The sequence below is a fragment of the Symphodus melops genome, assembly GCF_947650265.1.
Source record: "Symphodus melops genome assembly, chromosome: 11".
Lineage (NCBI taxonomy): Eukaryota > Metazoa > Chordata > Actinopteri > Labriformes > Labridae > Symphodus > Symphodus melops.
In genome coordinates this window covers 20,033,147-20,053,349 of record NC_136701.1, presented here as the reverse complement: position 1 = coordinate 20,053,349, position 20,203 = coordinate 20,033,147, and the positions used below count along the sequence as shown (strand labels likewise).

The window sequence follows — 20,203 nt, the reverse complement described above, 5'->3', positions numbered from 1 at the left end:
GAATATACCCTGAACATGCAAGAAACATCTGTGAATTAGTGACTAGAAAGAAAGAAAGTTAATACACGTAGTCTACAAAAATATTCAATTGTTGTTATTTGATTATTCAAACTTATTCTATCATTATCCAGAAAGCGCTTCTCCCCTGACTAATTATTTTGGCAACATAAAAAACAGTTTCCTGCGTTTATACAGGTTTTTCACAATGGACCAACATAAGTACAAATTCAATTGTTTGCAATTTTCCATTCCTTACATGGTGATAGTATGACCTATCTTAAGAGAGATTAAAATTGCTTGTATGAATGGAGTTAGATAGGCTCTCTATGCAGCCAAACATGCATGCACATCTGCTTTTAATCACCAGGATATTTTTAGTGAGTCATAATCGATGAATTACTTTTTTAAAATCTCTGGTAACTTGTTTCATAAGTCACAAATTGTAGTCAAACTCTAAAATGGGCCTTTAATGTCTGCCTTATTAGTATAAGACACACAACTCCTTCCTTATACCCTCCTTCAGAATATCTATAAATACATATATTCCTTCTCAACAGGCTTAAATTTACAATTTATAATTCCTCACTTTTTTAGTTAAAGTTTTAGTTATAGCCTCTGCTTTTGCTCAAAAAAATCAACTGCCAAGGACTGGCAGCACTGTGTCTTAATCCACACTTTTTTTTTAAGACAAGCCGAGAGTAGTGCCCACTTCCTCAATTTCACAGTTTTTTTCTCACTTCTCACTTAGCACAACCCACACACACCTGTCTTCATTTTCTCCAACAAAAACACTGTGTAAGTTGACTCACTGCCTGCCCTACAGGCTTTATCTCTGTGAACAGCCAGAGCATCCCCTTCTCTGCTAATGAAGGCAGCGAGATCCTTGACCTAGATGGGGACATGTATCTCGGAGGTCTACCAGAAGACCGCCAGGCCCTCGTACTCCCCCCTGAGGTCTGGACAGCATCCCTGGGCCTCGGCTACGTGGGCTGTGTAAGGGACCTCTTCATTGACGGTCAGAGCCGTAACCTCTGGAGGCTGGCAGAGATTCAGAGCGCCATAGGTGTAAGCAACCTCTGCACCAGAGAGACTCATGTCAGGTGTACCAGAGACACGTGTGCCAATGGGGGACTCTGCAGGGAGGGCTGGAACCGGCACATTTGCGACTGCAATGGTACTGGCTACCTGGGTCCAAGCTGTGAGAAAGGTAAGAGTTTCTGTGAAGGATGGGAGAGGATAAGTGATTTTAAAATAGTGCTGCAAAGCTCTTAACACACTTTGGCCAGTATTTTATTTATTAACATGGCTGTCTCGAGGCTGGAGGAATCTGCTCAGAATGGAAAAATGAAAAACAAAGAAATCTCATTAACAGGCTTTCTTGCTCAGACCTTTTAACTATACCACAATAATTTGCAATCACAGCTTGATCACCTACACACTTATGTCATAACTACTAAAATTAGAGCTCTAACCCCCCCCCCCCCCATTTCTTCCACATCCCTGTTCACAATAACAAGACAAAAGACAATTCTTGTTTTATTCATTCAAACCATTCAGGACTGATTCTAGTATTTCTTACATTATAGTGATTCATTAATGAACTGTCAGTATCACAAGGTTGCCAACGCTGTGAACATTTCATTAGAAATGTAGTGCTGCTTCGGCCTGAATCACGCTGCATACACCATGCAGATGGTTCTCTCACAGAGAGACCAAATTACACAGATCTATTGGCAGCTAATAGTACGAGGGATATATGAAAATCCCCCTTGTATTGCGCTATGATGGGTATAAATCCTTCGTAAATTTCATTGCTGCTGCAATCTTGCTTGTCTGTCTTCGTGTGCTTTAGGCTTTTTCTGCCATCTGCTGCAGCTGATGAATACTGCAATCTCAAATAATATCATGCAGCACCTGAGATAAGCTAAGGCAGAAATCAGGGTCCATTACATAGATTCTACCTCCTCTTCTTTCATTTTGTCATGGGATTCCCCCTGGGGTTCATTGTCTGATAATGCCTCCTCCTTGTAATCCTCAGAGGCCACAATGGTGAGCTATGACGGCAGCATGTATCTGAAGGTGGTACTTCCAAGGACGGTACACACAGAGGCCGAGGATGTGTCCCTGCGCTTCATGTCCCAGAGGGCCTTTGGGATGCTGATGGCCACCACCTCCCAGGAATCAGCCGACACCCTGCGCCTGGAGCTGGATGGAGGCAGAGTGAAGCTCACTGTGAATCTGGGTAATGCCGCTGTGGCAATGCGGATAATGCCAGTTGACCTTTTAGGATGTGTCACCTCACAAGCTCTTTTGATATCAGTTTTGTCTCAGACTCTCCCATTCCCATCTCCATACACAATTCTACAGCTGCTTAAACACGATTTCAGCACATCCTCGGAGAGGTTTTTATGTTGGTACATTAGGCCAGATCTATCCAAAGTATTTCTATTTAACTCGAGTTCAGTAAATGTTGTTTTGGGTTGAATCAATTAATAATCAAAGTAATAGTAAAATGAAATGCAGACTTAATGTTTGGGATATAAATTGAACCATTTTCCCAAAGCTTTCCCAGTGCTTCTTTGGCTTCATGTTGTTTCATTGAAGATATGTTGAATTCCTTATAAATGTTACATTAAGAATAGTGTCAATTTACAGACTCAATTATTGCTAGATTATTTTCTATAATATAAATATTATATCATCTTGAAAGATTATTTCAAACTGAAAAAGAGGTAAATCTAATAACTGGATTTGTAGGACAAGTGTAATCTTTTCAGGAAATGTGTTTTTTGTGCTCTGACGCAGTAGCCTATAGAATGAGAGAATTGATACATCTCTCATATATAAAGCTGCATCCAGCAGTGTGTTAGCTTAGCTTCAGAAAAGCTGTGGGGAAAAAAACTATATAAAGCCTAGTTGTATCAGAAGGTAAAAAAATAATCTGTATCCCCCCAGCTCCCATTTTATAATCTAAGAAGAAAAAAATACAAGCTTCACTGGTTTATAGGGTGGCTAGGTATCAGATTATTATTAGCAATACACTATAATTCCCTGAAATCTTTGTTGGTTGCCTGGCAACTACTTGGGACCTAGAAAAAAATCTGATTCATACCTCTCTGTCATACACCACATTTTCTCTTTAATGCTAAAGAAAAGTAATAATTATTATCTGGCTGCAGATAGATTTGACTGTGTTCTGTTTATTTCTTATCCAACTCTTCTATAATGAGAATTATCACACACAACATTTACATTAAGTCTGTGGACATTATTCTGTTACTGTACAGTAGCCTATGCATGTTTTGAAATATTCCACTAGGATACTTCGTCAGCTATATTTCTCCTTTAGATTAGAATAGTAACACTACTGGGGGAAAAAAACCCACACAGTTTTAATTAAAGTTTGGAGACAGAGATCAAGAGGAGCACCTGTAATCCAACCTTCTGATAACTCAGTTATAAAGTATGCTGCTCAACCGTTTTGCTACCCAGCAAATGTGTTAAAAAGAGGAGCATAATCACTTTTATTTGATTGTTAGATATGTTACACAACTGAAGTATTGATGAGAAACAAAAATCAAGACGGTTCCATCTAAAATCTAATTTAAAACACACTTTGAAGAAGATTAAAAAATGGAGGATGTTTTTTTTTAAATGGTTTTGATGTGCTTTAAGCAACTGTAGGTGTGTATGTTCCCTCTCTCTCCCTCTCTCTCTCTCTCTCTCTCTCTCTCTCTCTCTCTCTCTCTCTCTCTCTCTCTCTCTCTCTCTCTCTCTCTCAGTTCATCCTATGGTCAGGTCCCATCTGACCCTCTCGGCTCTTTCAGCCCTTCAATGGCTTGTCTGCAGTTCAAGGAGAAGGCAGTCAGAGACCAGATCTGTTATATCGCTGAGATATTACCACCTTGACTGCTTACACTGTAGATGACCATTGTACTTCCCACTCCTCACATTTACTGGCCTGTCCAGGTGAGAGCTGCCTCGCTGAGCAGAGGACGCAAGGGATGATCACTCACTCACACACACACACACACACACACACACACACACACACACACACACACACTGTAGAAGGTCTCTCTGGTCTCTGGCTGTCTGTATCCACTGCTCTGTGATGGTTGACAGCTTGAGAGCACTCCTCAGCCACATGACTTACACCAATGTATACATGTAGAGTCACATGATCTGATTTCATTATTCAGGGCAGGCAAATAATGAGTGGGTGAATCCATTTTGAGGCCAAAAATGTGAATACTGCCGATGGAATTGGAAAAAATGAACTGGTGAGAACATAAGAAAATTTTCGCGAAAGATCAGTCGTGCTCTTGTTATTTCTTTTTTTCATGGTGTAAGGATCATTGTGGCTGCAGGATGTGCAAATCGCCCCTTTTCCTCTGTAATATAACCTTTGAAAATACATCATCTCCAAGCCCGTAGAACAAGACGCAGGATGCTTTTTTTTGGTAAACAACAGTTTGAGTATAACAGTCAAGACAGATCAAAGTTTAAGGCAGTGTTGTTTAAGGTCTAGTGTTCAAAAGTAATGCATCTTATTCGGCGTATTCAATTAAAATCTATGGATTTTTCAGGAGTATTAAGAAAGTACAAGTACATTATCTTTAACGAAACATAATTCAGGTGCCAAAAATGTCAAAAGGTCAGACAAACTATAATTGCTAATGACTGGAAGCTGTTCACGTCATATAAACTTTTCAGACTTCCTGTAATTGATGTAACTTTAAATGTTCTTTAAAAAGCTTCCTCTCTCTCTTTTTTTATGCAGTGGATTTTGCTTCCTTTCTGGATGAGGTTAAAGGTGGTTTAGTGTATTAAAAATGTTATAATCTTCAAGTAAATCAAGCACAGGTCCCATTTTTCTTATCTGCTTCAAACAGTTTTCCTCACTGCGTTGCATGTTTGGTGTATTACCCATACGCGCATGTGAGAGAAACCATCAGTAAAGTTATCTGAAACATTCATTTACACTGAATGTAAGCCGCTAGATCAGAGCCAACAGTGACACTAAAAATAAAACTGCCGCACCTCTACTTTTATGGTCAATAAAACCCTTATTGATCCCTACTTCGATCTGGTCTATTATACTTCCTGCAGTGCCAGTCACATGCTGGGTTTTTCTTCCATTCACTCAATGTTTCCTTTCTCTAGTGTTATGTACTGTACACTGCAGGGAGGAAAGTGGCGGTTTAGACTCTCGAGGCTGTCCCCGGATGGTGGGCTCTAAAAAAGCACTGAACTGTCTGCAGAATGTACCTTGAAGGATGTGAAATATTCTCCTCTTTTGTGCTGTTCCTTTTTTCTTTTAATCTCACCATCTCACTCTTTCTCTCACCAGATTGTATCAGGATAGACTGTAATCTCAGTAAGTGTCTCCTATGTTTATTTACTGTACCATGCTTTACAGAAAATGCACTGTGGTATAAACATGCCTCTCCTTTCCCCACAACACAGTCCATTGATTTTGCCCCACAATCGTCCGTGTTTATTGCAGCTGCTTTAATTCCACTCACAAGCATTATTACTAAGATAAGACCCAGAATTCGACTTTATTGTGGCAAGCAGTTGTAAAGTTTAATATAATTGGATCTACACTCATAAAATCCCCACTTTGGTAACTATTTAAATTACACATTTTCTCATTATTGTAATTTAATGATATCGTAATCAAATGTAGCTAAATTTGACCTACAGTAGCCCAGTGTTTAGCTGCTGTCATTCATTTGTCTGTGACCAATTTCCTCACATAGCTGATAATTAGGAACAGTTCAAGTACAATTAGCAATTAGCTTTAGTGAGAGAAAGTGCGCACACTCTGTTTAGAGGGAAATTTTGATCCTGTTACAGAGTAATCACACTGCAGCGGCAGAGCTAAGCTTCGTTTAAAACTTTAGCACAGATCTCTAGATCAGTGTGAGACAAGCCAATAAAAACCATTGTTTGACATTTTAGAATATGTTAGAGAGCTGCCTGTTGCATTTCTTTAAGCCAATTTTAGGGGTGTTTAAAATAGAATATAATTTGTTTTTTGAAATAATGGGTCTGAATGTAACTACCCATCACACTGTACATCAGCAGAGTGTTATATTGTGCTTTGGATACACTGGTGACAATAATTAAAGAGGAGTCTTGGACCAGTTGTGCTATCAAGTTCTGAATGGAATATAAACACCCAAGAGAAGACAAGACAAGACAAGGACATCCATCAAATATTTCAAGAACCGCAGGGCTATTTACATGAGCAACTTGGCTCCAATGATTAAAAGGCAGATGAATGCCCAAGGCTTCCTCTCTATAAACACAATTGATTTTCTAGTATTCTACACTGTAGTGAAATGGAGTGCCACTTTAGGCTGTAATGCGTTGATGCAAGAATTTATGATGTAGATTCTTGCTCTAGCCTGATACTGAGGAAAAAAGCTATTTAAGTTTTGGTTCAGATGGAGCCATGTGAGAAACAGATAAAAGCCTATTTCCATTGGAGAGGTTGATATAGATCATCTCATGCAGAGGAGGCTTATAAATGCACATAAATGTTATCTGTATAATCGAGCGTCGGCTGAACGCTTGCTTCCATCCTGTCATGTATGAATAATTCCTAGACTCTCTTAAATTACCGTTTTAACTTTCAATTTCTCAATGGTTAGCAAAGCAGCCTTAATATTAGTCATGATGTTCTACACATGCAGGCCAGTAATGAAAGGAGCGGATTGCAACACACATTTATGTCCTCTCAAACATATTTTAACTTTTAAGCAACCACAATAGAAAAATCAATAATCTGCAGTCTGAACTGTCATTCGTCTCACGTTTATCTATTGATAAGAAAAGTTGGATTACAAACTCTGGCCTTCAGCAAAGAAAAGGTCCCTTTTGTCTGACAGATTTACAACGCACGTATGAGTCTATGCAACAGTCCATTGTGTTTGATGGATTACATTTATTATCTCCGATCAAGGTAAGTACTGTGTGTGAGTTGTTCATGCATTCATGCCTGAGAGTGGGTGGATGTTTAGAGTAAGCTGTGCCTGTGCTGTCTCTTTTAAAATACGTACCAAATCTGCTGGAGCGCAATTCATAACCAGGCTTTTGCATCCATTAAAAAGTTAAATATGTTCTGTAAATAGTAAAATATATTTTACAAGGCTTCTTAAAGGAGAATGTTTGTTCTTTATTACTTTTGCTATCTGCCCTGAAAATTGCTATATCTACCAGCAGATGGCATTGTACCATCATGTATCATTAAAATAAAATATTACTCGCTGCAATCCAGTGCAAAATCAATTACCTTCCCAATCAATTACATTGTTTATAGCTATGCTACATCAGTGACCTATTCAGAGCTCAAACCTGCTGATGAGTTGATGGATTTTATGTTTCATAAACCCAAAGGTTTGATGTCATATATAGCCAATCATATTTAAAACATAATCCCTTGATTTTTAAATAGCCTGTCCTTTTTTTGACAACTTGAAGGGATAAAAACTAGTTTTTGTACAAGCTGAAGAGTTCTGATTTCTAAAGCGAGGATTCTAGCGAGCTTATATTTGATGAAATCTGAAAGACTGCACATCTGTAGCAGCTGCTTGAAGCTGTCAGTGGGAGGGTAATGATTGTAAGAACAAATGTTGCCGCAATGTTCTCGGGTAATTCGAGGGGAATCTGGGGAATAAGCTACACTACACACTACACACTTTACAAAGAGGCATTTGTTCTGCTGAATTAACATAATGTGCTTTAATTGAAACACACATCCTGCGTTCAAAGTACTGGCTCACTCATAATGCCGACTTATATCACATCACGATTTTAAAATTAGACTTCGGCTGGAAAAAATCAAATCCAATTTATCTTTCACTGTAATCTTAAATAGACCTTGTGAATGTTATCTTGAACCTGATAATGTAAGAAGAAGCTATCTGAAAGGATTCCACATTTCAAATAGTTAGTTATAGTCCACCATTTTGCTTACTGTGTTAGAGAAGGATTGTTATCATAAATGTGAAAAACAGGCTACGTAACACTCTTCATATTATATTAATAACCTTCTGAAAGTGTGTTTCATTAAGTTTATACAGAATCTGTTAATCTGTTTTTCATTGTCCTTCCCCTAATCTCCATAGAACCGTAGACAGTAAATATTAAGTCCAAAACTAAAGCATACATTTCCCACAATGCAATTAGACCACCAACAGTTGGCAGGAGATTCAAGTGTGTTACGCAAGCTAAAGCTAATATAGCGCCGAGTTGCTAGCATGAACAAAGTATGAGGAGTGGGCTATAAAGGGTTCTGGTAATCTATTTTACCCCCTTAATAACCCTATAGTCCACACTGACTCAAGTGACGTCATCCTAGACAATTGGTCAAGTTTGGATGTGGGACTATAACTTTTAATACGTTTAACATTTAAAAAGTTGTCTTAAAATTTCTTACAATGCCCAGTTAATGTAAAGAAATGGCCAGACGCTCGAGAGTAAGATGTGAGGTATTGTTGTTTTGTTATCAGGATAGGAGGAAAAAGAAAAGATAGGGAAAACAATTTATATAAATAACACACCTCTGTGTTCATTTTGTGTTCATTTTGATATGTGTTGAAATATTAACACACAGCATGTGTTAAAACTATTGACACAATGGTAACACAAAATGTGTTGTCCTTAACTAGACACACAGATGTGTTAAAAATGAACACATGATGTGTTGATTTTAACGCCTGTTTTAAGAGTGATTTTTTGAATACGATGCTCACGTTAGATGGCAGGGAAGCTCCCCTTTGAAAGGCAGAGTTGAGATGCATTCATTTCAGCAAAAATGTAAGCCACCCGCGTCTTAACGATAGGGAATTCGGCTTACAAAGTAAACATTTCTGTTTTGTGTTAGATACGATTTCAGAGTGGTTTGTTTTTCATTACACAAATAAATCCATTAGAACTAGCTTTGGCTTGATTGATCCGTCTGCTGCGCGTAGTCGATATTCAGCAGGTGGATGGAGGTATCATGCGGCGTGCTGTAGACACTTGATATGCAGCCCCGGACAAGGTCTCCCTTCGCAGACTTATTTCCCCCAGGATGAAAACAGGGGAGTGTTTGGAAACCAGTTGATGTTTTCCATTTATTGCCCTCTGTACGTCCCCTGTAATTCTCATGCACCCTGAGCTCAATTAGACAGACAAACCCCTAAAGGCGCAGTCAGCTTAGGCATGGCCAATTAGTTTCCCAAGCGATGTCAGAACTCCTTTGAACTGCCGTGTCGGCCTGTTGCATAGGCACTGATTCGGGATGACGGTGCTGCAGTGGCAAGCTTCTGCACTGTGACCTATTTTGAAACCAGCGAGAGAGGAGTAAGATAAGAAATTATGAAACTTCGAGCTGTGTGTTTGAGCCCAGCCTCTTGATATTACCCACATGTAGACATCAATGAAATAGCCCTACACAGGGGGTGGGGTGGGGTGGGGGTGAAAAAAAACCAGTTTCAGTGCAGAAATAATTTCACACCTCAGCAATTCAACATCAAGAAATTAGCTACTACTTCAGCTTATTGATGTGTATTGGGTGGAGGTAAATTATTGGCTGCTGGTAAATGTTAATAGCTGTCTGTGTGAGTGATTCTGTAAGGGAATAAACATGCGCTCTGCGTAGAAAGTGCTTCTACTGTTGAGAGCTCCGATGTGTATAATAGAGTTAGTGTACTGGGCTCATGTGGTATGATTGTCACTTGACGCTTCCCCCCTCTCAGGCAAGGGACCGGAGATACTCCTCGTAGGCGAGAAGATGAATGACAATGAGTGGCACACTGTGAAGGTGGTCCGCCGTGGGAAGAATCTGCAGCTCTCTGTGGACAACGTGACGGTGGAAGGTATTGTTGTAGAAATGAAGAAGAGAGATGTGCTTGAAGAAATACAGACATTGATAGGTGTTTGCAATTTGAGCTGTGTGTTTTGTTTCTCAGGCCATATGACTGGAGCCCACACCCGCCTGGAGTTCAATAACATCGAGACGGGGATTATGACCGAGCGGCGTTTCATCTCTGTGATGCCCTCTAACTTTATCGGCCACCTGCAATCGCTCTCGTTCAACGGGATGCTCTATCTCGACCAGTGCAAGAATGGAGACATATCCTACTGCGAGCTGAATGCTCGATTTGGCATGAGGCATATTGTGGCCAATCCTGTAACTTTTCTTACCCAAGCGAGCTACCTGGCCTTCTCCACCTTGCAGGCCTACGCCTCAATGCACCTTTTCTTCCAGTTTAAGACTACCAGTCCTGATGGCCTGATACTTTACAACTCTGGAGACGGTAGTGACTTCATCGTGGTGGAGCTGGTCAAAGGGTAAGTACTTAAATGTCAGAAGGAAATATATAACTTGCTATTTAGGACAGGGGCAAACTATTTATATATATATCCCTGATTTTCTAGATGTATAGTCTTTTGTTCCGTAGCAACAAAACTAAAGGTATATCAACAGTGCTACTTTGATATTTTTCCATTTGTTTGGCTGCTATTCTGAATCATACTGCCTGCAGCACAATAGAGCAATACAAGACATCTTTAAAACCATTTGGTAAAGGGAGAGAAGCAAAGAGAAGAAGCACGAGTGCAACTCATCTCTGACATAAGCCCAGCACGTGTATAATTCTTGGTCCAGATGTTTTATTCAGTGTAAATAATTTTTGTGACGGGAGAGTAACAAGAAAAGGTTGCCGATACGGAGTAAGCATAGCAACAATTGTAGCCACCCGCTGTCAAGCTTTGCACAGGCTTTCTCCTAGTTAGCAATTAGTCAGCAGGAGGCCTTGTTCAGCTCTGGAGTCGGCAGCAGAAGCTTGCACAGACAACAAAAATGGCCTCCAACACTTTTGTCACAGTTTTCAGGCTTGGATATGTGTGAAGTGTAGCAAGTTTGTCGTAGACGCTACTCTACTTTGATTCAAACAAAGTTTAGTTTTTGACAGTGCTTTGTCATGCCTTCTGCCTTACTGCGTGTGTTTACTTGCTTTTATATTTTTCGACATTAACATAGCTCAAGTAGATTTCTGACTTTGACCCCCCTCTGTGGTTGTATCACAAAAATGACTGGCGGGCAGGAGTGCACACAGCTGCACCACTCTGCTTTCCAGCAGAATAATTTGATACCTGCTGGAATTACATAATGGTAATAACTCATTGGATGTTAATTATTGAATCAACCAAAACTGGTAATGTTATTTTTAAAACCATATACTGTAGATGTCATGGAGAAGTCAAAGTCACCATAAAAGTGCCTAATGTGAACTTCTGCATTGTCCTTTAGGTACATTCACTATGTCTTTGACTTGGGAAATGGGCCCTCACTAATGAAGGGAAACTCAGACAAGCCGCTCAGTGACAACCAGTGGCACAATGTGGTGATCTCGCGCGATAACAACAATGTGCACATCCTGAAGATTGACTCCCGTACTGTCACCCAACATGCCAATGGAGCCCGTAACTTGGATTTGAAAGGTAAATCATTTTAACACTTGAAAACATTTAATCGGCAAAGACTGTAAATTCATACAGAGGCTGTTCTTGGAGATAAATACCTGGACACTTACTCCATATAAAGCCACTAAAAAGTCCACTGGCTGAGATACATAGAGACGTGAGTGGTCAAAATATACTGTAGATGCTCAGGGTGAAAGAAAGAGTCTTATTTTGTGGCTTTATAACCCAGTCAGATTGTCTCTCCTGCAATTTTTCAAAATTGTCTCCAAAGCCGATGCACCCAAAGGTAACTACTTTGATGCCCTGAGAAGGCACAGTCTCATACCTCCTGACATATTCGTTCTTGTAGGGCACTGAAAAATACATCAATTAAGTCTTCCTGCTATCTCACAGTTTGGAGTATAACATGTACTATTCAACTTTTTGAGAGTGGATAATTGCTCCAGTTGTATGTTCAGCGATGAAAAATGACTCTTTAATGCACTGAAAGTGTCTGTTTTTTATATAAATCTATTTAGTGTTTTCATGTTTTGGTTGAAGGGATTTATAAATGAGATAATAATGATCCCTCAGTATATCAGAATTGAACCATACCCTCTTACATCATTAAGTAAATTGGTTTTTTTTCTTGTATCTCACAGGAGAGCTGTACATTGGCGGCGTTGGGAAGAGCATGTACAGCAGCTTGCCCAGGTTAATAGCGTCCCGGGAAGGCTACAAGGGCTGCCTAGCATCCATGGACTTGAACGGTAGACTCCCTGACCTTCTGGTTGATGCCCTCCACAAGGTGGGGGATGTGGAGCGTGGCTGTGGAGGTGAGGCAGGGAACACACAACTGAAACACGCAGTGGATCATTCCTTTCATACGATCTCCTAAATGTTTCAGAGAAGCTCAGAGCAACACCTCATTGAAAAGTCATTACTGTGCGTTTATTATGGTATAAAACCGCTTTGTTGAATGCTCTGTTATGATTGGCCAGTGAGCACATTCTGGGGGTTTTTAACTGGTGATTATATACACTAATGTGTTATAACATCAGAGTAGACAATAAGTCATGCTACTCAGTAGGACATCTTCTTGAGACACCCAGCAGAGCACAGATTTCTGCCAAGGCTTTACCAAATCAAGTACTAACCCTTAGTTTTAAGCTTTTATGGGAATCGTTGTAACAGTTTTGACAAAAGTTATATAAGTGTACCAATTGTTTGGCTTGAGGGTGACACTTGGCAAAGGTCATGCAGTCTCATAAATCAAAAGTTATCCTCCTCTCTGGAGCGTGAATGAGCAAAGTCAGCTTGAGATGTGACAATGAGAAAATGACTGTGGCCTGACAGTGGTCTCCAAAATAAATACAAAAAGTATTAATCCCCCTCTTGAGAGAGTGTTTCTGCACAGCATATCTGATTATTACTTTAGAGCCTGTGTGGTTTTAGTGGATTTGGTTTGGCAGAGAGGACAAGAGAAAAACATCAGGACTCACATTACCTCTGGTCTCTGCTGTTTTTCAGCTTCCAGAAACCTGTCATCACATGCATGATACAAGAGCTAGTAAAAAGCTAAACAGCAGTCATAATGACCTTGTTCATACCGCCATGTTGTCTTGCTTAACCTGCTTTCTTTGGGAGCTTGTAAAACACATGTCCAGTTGATAAAACCACTTCTCCTTAACATCGTCTGTTAAAAGATTTATCTTTAGTCATATTTTGCACTAATGACTCGTCCCATTATTATTAAGTATTTATTCCTTTAGATAGCATAGAAGATGCTTACTTAAAATAAAGAGACAGCACCTGCTCATATGTGCTGTCAACCCCCTGCAGGGCCCAGCACCACCTGCACAGAGGACTCCTGCCACCATCAGGGAGTGTGTCTGCAGCTGTGGGAGGGCTTCTCCTGTGACTGCACCATGACAACCTACGGGGGGCCGTTCTGCAACGACCGTAAGTGCAGCACCTGTCACGCTTGGCTGGGTAGAATGTTCTGGAACATTCACTTTAGTTTAGTTACCCCCGCGAGGCCAAACAGGCTTAATCATGACAGACCATGCTAAAATATTTCATACAAAAACATTAACAGAATCATGTGTCTTCAATTAGTTAAAAATTAAGAATAGGTCAGACAGGACAGATTTTTTTTTTTTAATTCTCCCACCCACTAAGAGGGATCCTTTCAGTTCTACTCTCAGTTGGTTTCAATAAGTTTGGTGGTCTGTCTTTGATAAGAGTCTCCGAGTAAATCTGAAATCCTCGACCTTTGTGGCTTTTTGGACCTGTTGCATATATTTATAGATAAGTCTATTGGTGGGCTCTGTTTAGAGGAATGTTCAGGCCTTCATGGGTGAAAGATAAAGTTTCACTGGGGTGGGTGGGGGAACTGAAATCACTAAAACTTTTTTGATCTGTGACCTTTTGGTGTGGAAGACTGCTCTAACTTGTTTAGATTTTTTTGGTTCAATGACCTGCAGACTTTTCAGATTCATCTCTCTCTCTGTCCTTCTTTTAATACTCCACGAAACAAACACAAGTGACCTTTGACATGAGAAGCAACACAATCCATTCACATCACTGCAGTTGTCTGTCCATTCGAGCCTGAACTCCACAGGTTTATTTGTTCACGTTTTGAAAATCTATTAAAACAGATTTGCAGCAGTTTGAGCAACATGATTGCAAAGATTCACAGCTTGTTTGGTATCATTATTTCATGTATTTTGTCAGAATGTTTTATCGTTTGGCCCATAAATAGGTTTCTTAACCAAGCAGAGTTTTGAAATACTTGCATGAATAATGTGTAAAAATGAAACCATAACATTATATTCCTGTCCTTGACAACATCACTTCTACTATTATGGTCTGTGTTGCTATGTTGACGTGGAAGCTAGCAAGTTTATTCTGTCAGTAAAGTTAGTTATGTAACTGAACAGGTGACAGTGCGTGGTGGTCTGCAGAGTTTTGCAAGCTCGTTGGCAAGATGCAAAAGATGAAAAGTCATTTGATAAAATTAATACATTTTACTTATTATGCACTTAACATTTGAAGCAAATGAAAAAGTTCTAAAACAACATCCCAAAACCTGCCGTTCACTCAGGCTTCAATCCAGTTCTTGAGTCTAGTGCTCTCTCTCCCTGTTAAAATATAATGATAATTGGCATGAGTTTTGCCAAAGCAAACAGATATTAGACATTTCATAAGCAGCAATATATCACTCCCTAAGACTTGGAATCAGAATCGGGCCCTAAAAGATGTTGCCGACTTGAGACAGATAAGGTACTAAAGAACATGAGCTATTGTTCTTTCTTCAGTCATATGTCGAGGCTCTTCTGATCGGACCAGAGAACATGCCTTTGTTTGATATACAATTAGTCCCCTGTTTTATGAGATTGTACGTACGACCGTTCGAGAGCTAACGTGTAGTCATAACAATTACAGAAAGTGAAAGGAAACGTGTCTTTATGTCTTGGTTCTGGGATGTTTTTTCGTACATTTGGACAAACTGAATAGTAGGTAAGTGTGCCATCAATTGAATTCAAATTGAAACATTTATAGCAGCAGGTATCAAAAACCTTTCGTCTGATTGCTTCTCTCAATATCACAGAGCCCTCTTTGTCCAAAATAATAGACTTGAATTTTACCAGAAGCTTTCTATACTTATAATAGCAAGAGATTAACATTTAGGCGTATTGGTCCAGTGGTCATGGCAAGTGAAGCTTCATTTGCTGCAGTCATTAACAATAACTGCAAGAACTGTGCCTTTGTGGTGATCATTATTGAAATGTGCCGCGGTATTGTTTTAAGATTGAAAAAGGCATTAGACTCTGCAGGGGGGAAATTTAGGGATAATTTAATGGTAACAATGACTAAAAAAACCTCTCCCTTTTCAGGGGACAACAATGTGAGGGTGCGTATATGCGTATATAAGTATATGACATATTTATTATGATTATTTAGTGGCTGTTATTTACTCTAGCTTGGTATCTAAAGGAGTGGTTTTCCCTTCTCCTTTTTTTCCCACCAAATTGCAGCACTAACTCGCTTGCTTGCTTCCAGTGTTACAAACATATCCGCACAACCAAATGTTCTCGCTGCTGTAATCTATTGATCTAACCTGAGGATCAATACTGTGTCCTCTGTAGTCTTCATCTATTACATCCAGTTCTGTCCCAAGACTACACCCGGATGAAATTTATATTGTGGGGTTCAAACGGCTCTCTCAACAAAGTTTGCTGCCCTAGTTTAGATTGTTCTGTGTACTTTTTACACAAGATTACCATTATAATGTGTTAAAAGCAAAGTGTTGTATATACATGAATGGGACAAAAAAGAAAAAAACGTTGCAGTTTCAGAAAGCTTTTCCACAACAGTCGCTGATTATAGATGCTGTCTTCATGCAGTGACATGCTGCTCTTTATCACACTTCTAGTAGAACTTCACAACATAACATTAAAAGCTTTATACGTCCTTAAATTTGAATAAAATGCATTTTTACATCTAAACTATTTCAATGTGATGCAGCAGCTTCCTAATCAATGCTTTCCTTTGTCCATTTTAATCTCCTGATGTGTAGACAGTGAGCTCTTGTTGGTGTTTTGGAGACATGTTTATCTTGATTAAACTTGATACAGATTGTCTCAGAGGGAGATTACATGTTGGTATGCAGTTTCTGAACCCCAATCACAATTCGAAGAGGAGACCATGAAAACTGTTCCCAAGATCATATAAAATACATCTGAGACTTTCTACTTGAATTGCTATATCTTCTGTAATTGCAGCTGCTTTGATGCAAGCTCCATCATCTGAGCAAGAATTTGAAATGGCTGCCTGAGGCTAAACCTTCACAGCACCCTGTCTGAACAAGTGTTGCGAAACATGAATGTATGTACAGTAATATTTGGTTGCCAGAGTCAGAGGGGAGATCTGGCTGCTTGAAGGGCATTGAATGCAGAATTTTCAAATCCAATGGTGTTAAAATACGGGTCTGTCAATATGACTTGTAAATACCAAATCTTCTGGCAAGAGCTGCCAACAGAAAGCATTTTAAAGTATAATTGAAACAGCCTTCCTGAACTGTTATTCCTGTTATTAGGTTACAATGAACTGCCCTGTAAGTTTCTCTGTAAGATAACAAAGCAATATAAAAGCAAGAATGTTTTACACAGTGTGCAACTGTCTGGACACATTCAGGATGACATGCTTTCTCAAGACTGTTAATGAACAAATAACAGAAAACATACCATTCTCAATACTATTGTGGCATTTTTGTTTTCATCCAGCGGTGTTCAGGGACGACTCTCCATCATGCAGGTGGTAAATGGCATGGCTGGCATATCTCAAAGGTCAAACCAATATATCAGTCGTAGAGGAATGCGGAGGAAATAACAAGCCTCCAGTTTCACATTAAGCTTTCATCAAAGACATTAAAACAAATGAAAATGTGATAATAATGTCCAAACAAAAAATAAATATGTAGGCAGGATGATGATTTTGAAACATCGGTATGGTCTGTCTCATCCATGCTACAATCTGCTGCCGTGTTTGTCTTGCCAGCAATAAATCCTCACAAAAAAATCCTCCCACTTTTTCTCTTCTTCCATGTCTATCTAATCGGACCAAAAGGTCAGATACACAATCCAGCAAATCAGAATTAAAAGAGAGCTCTTTTTTTTTTTTTTTTTTACCCTATCAGTCAATATCCTTAAAAGAAACAAAGCTGAAGTGAAGAAGCTTGTGCAGAAACAAAGAATCCTTTGGTGGTTTGCACCCCAGTATATTTATATTCATATACAGAAAGCAATTTATTATGTATGCTACAAACATCTGTGCTAATTACCTCCAGGTCATCGTTTCATCCCCAAAGTCACAGAGATATATAATGATGTTCTGGGCTCAATTTTCAGTTCTTCCTTGTAAACATATGGACGGAGTAATTATTGGTTAACCTCTGCAGTTACGCATGATTGTTTTGTCTTATTTATTACCTGCTCATGCTGATGTGACTGTGTCTTTGTAAGTAGTGCAATGTAGCGTAAACCGATTGTACAGCACAGAGCAGTTTGGCTTAACTTCCATCTAGCCAATCAGAACAGTGACAGCTGTGACGAATGCATTTCATTCCATGACATGATAAAAACAATGTTGTTTAAAGCGCAATGGGCAGCCACTAATTTGAAGTTAATGTGACACAACTGTTCCTTTGTCTCGTTCTTTTAACATCTTCTGTGTCCTCCCACCCCGTCTCAACATATGCACCCACACAATTTACAAGAATGTCAGATTCCACCTGACGTGGCTTTATTTAACCACAGTGCGAGCACCCAACAGCGCTCTGCAGAGTGGATCCCTCGCTATTAATCTGTAAGTCAACATTTCCTTTGAATTGTTTAATTCCCATGGAAGTGAGGCAAACTGAAAATTGAGGCCGTAGCCTCCAGGCATGCAGGCCAGGTACAGTTCTAAAGCTCTGCTGAGCAATTGTCTTCCTTTTCTGTTTCATGTGGTCGTTAGCAAGCGTCGTATCTCGCTTTCATTTATCTGTACCTAAGCTATGATCTCATTTCATTTCCTCAAAGGAGCTGAATTGCATACAGAGTAGTAACTGTAGTTATCTAAGGATTCTTGGTTTTAGGCTTATCGTATACACATATGCAGGTTGCAAGTACAAATCCAAGCTGACGCATGCTACAGTTAGAGCAACATAGATTTTTTACTACTAGTTACTTCAAGGAAAATGTTTAAAAACACCATTTGTTGGTATCCATATTCTGTGAATGTAATACCGTGTGTCTAAATTTGAGTGCTCAATCCAATCACATTTTTCCTTCAACCTTCCCTTCAGATGGAGTCTTGTCGATTGTGAGTGCTTCCCATACTGTATGCCACAAGGATGATCTAGGGTAGAAGTACAGACTTAGTCTCGGGCCCTTGGACCAAGGCTCAAGAAAGACGCAGTGATACTCATATCATGGGAACCCACCCAAAAAGGCTTAATGGCCATTTAATCCAATGGTCTGGGCCATTCACTCGAGCAGCTGGATGACTTAATAACCTCCAGCTGAAAAAGACCAAATCTGGAGTCATTCCTTTTTTTTCCGCACTGGGTGACATGAAACTGAGTGCCTACCTTTGGCATCTTACTGACTACCAGAGTGTGATCTTTGACTCATCCTTTGCACTTCATTATCAGGTAGAAACGGCTGAAAAATCCATTTCTTCTTGCTTTAAAACATTCTCAAACTAAAACCTCTCCTTTTTTCAGTGTTTAAATACTTCATTCCTGCTTCCGTATTTCACACCTTGCATACCATTATCGTTCATTTTAGCCTTTCCCCACCTCCAACGGAAGAAAGCTCTACTCAGACTGCCAGTTCAAGGCATGACGTTTCCCCTTCAACATGAATGTCATTGAAACAAATAATGGGGGGACGAAGTAATCCAACATGTGCTACCATCTGAGGTAGTAACAGAGGTCTTACTGTAGCGAGAGAGGATAGGTGGAGCCTGTGAGGTAGAACAGTGCTGTGTGTCCGTGGCGCTCTGACTGTTTCAATATAAACTTTAACATTCTTCCTTCTCTCAAACTTGTAATGAAGCTGATTGTTCCGACTTGTTGTAAAGCGTTGACGTTTAACATGAAATCACATCAGGGTTCCTCAATAAGGAGTAACAAAGAAAGAGAACATGCTGTGCTTTACAGATCAAGTAGATGAGAAGTAGATGAAGTCGGATGAAGGTCCCTCCTATATTCATTTCACAGTCCAACATACTCAAATGACAAATTGAGTACAGCTTGCACATATTAGTCTTTTTATACCTAGGTAATAGTTTGTTGAAATCATCATCTAATCACCTGCTATACTTGACTCCATGCATGCAGGATATCATCACGAAAGAGCATTTGACCTTGAGTGAACTCCCTGCATTTAACCTCGAGGGGTCGAGTCCAAATCCCGACTGATCTCATCTTCCTGCTTGCTTTATATAACATACATGCAATTATACCCCTCCCACGTAACACATTATCAGACACTTACTCATCTGTATACAGAAATGAGTGTGTGATGTTTTTATTGTGTGACCCTATAATTATCATTTGTTGTGTTTTTTTTAGTTTTGTTTTCTTGTTATGCAAATATGCACTGATCCAGTTTTAACCTGAGAACTGACTTTTGTTATAAAAAAGTCCTTTGTGTTTGTTAACTGGATACCTTTTCACACTACGGTAATGACTCTGTCAAAGCTAATTACATTTTCCAACTGTTAAAAGCTTCTCTCATTCATCTTCATGATTTCAGTCAACATGGTGTCACAACCTTGATTATCATTATTTTTTAACAAGAGTACTTGGATTTTTCCTATTGGTTATCTCTAATTGGTGAGATATAGTTTTAAAAAGTGAAAGTTGATGTTCTTGGACACATGACATGCAACATCTGAACTACCGTTGACATGGAGGCGTCTGTTTTAAATTGTCGTTGTGTTTCCAGGCTGAACATAAAGCTGCATGTGGCCTGCTGGAGTTGGTAACGGATAGATGAATCACCAATGATAACAAACTTAATATTCTTGTTTTTACAAAATCCATTGTAGTTTAGTGCTTCATGAATTCTTGTGCAATATTTTACTTATTAAGTTACATGTTTCGCCATTACTCCCCACTGGCATCATCTTAGCCACCTGGCTTTATCAGCTTTACTCAACATAGAGACAGTGTATCCCATCATGATCATAT

General features: G+C 39.4%; 1 protein-coding gene across 8 annotated transcripts in view; it reads left to right on the top strand.

The window, feature by feature from the left end:
- nrxn2a (neurexin 2a) overlaps window positions 1-20,203 on the top strand; it is a 120,344-nt gene that overhangs the window by 52,781 nt on the left and 47,360 nt on the right. For 6 of the 8 annotated variants that reach the window (XM_079355421.1, XM_079355419.1, XM_079355422.1 and 3 more), the window contains 8 exons: window positions 824-1,207; window positions 2,039-2,242; window positions 5,354-5,380; window positions 9,753-9,872; window positions 9,966-10,347; window positions 11,309-11,499; window positions 12,123-12,296; window positions 13,303-13,422. In XM_079355421.1, the coding sequence (XP_079211547.1) occupies window positions 824-1,207; window positions 2,039-2,242; window positions 5,354-5,380; window positions 9,753-9,872; window positions 9,966-10,347; window positions 11,309-11,499; window positions 12,123-12,296; window positions 13,303-13,422 (1,602 nt within the window). The remainder of the gene's footprint in view (window positions 1-823; window positions 1,208-2,038; window positions 2,243-5,353; window positions 5,381-9,752; window positions 9,873-9,965; window positions 10,348-11,308; window positions 11,500-12,122; window positions 12,297-13,302; window positions 13,423-20,203) is intronic. The other 2 variants (XM_079355423.1, XM_079355420.1) reach the window with 1 other exon arrangement.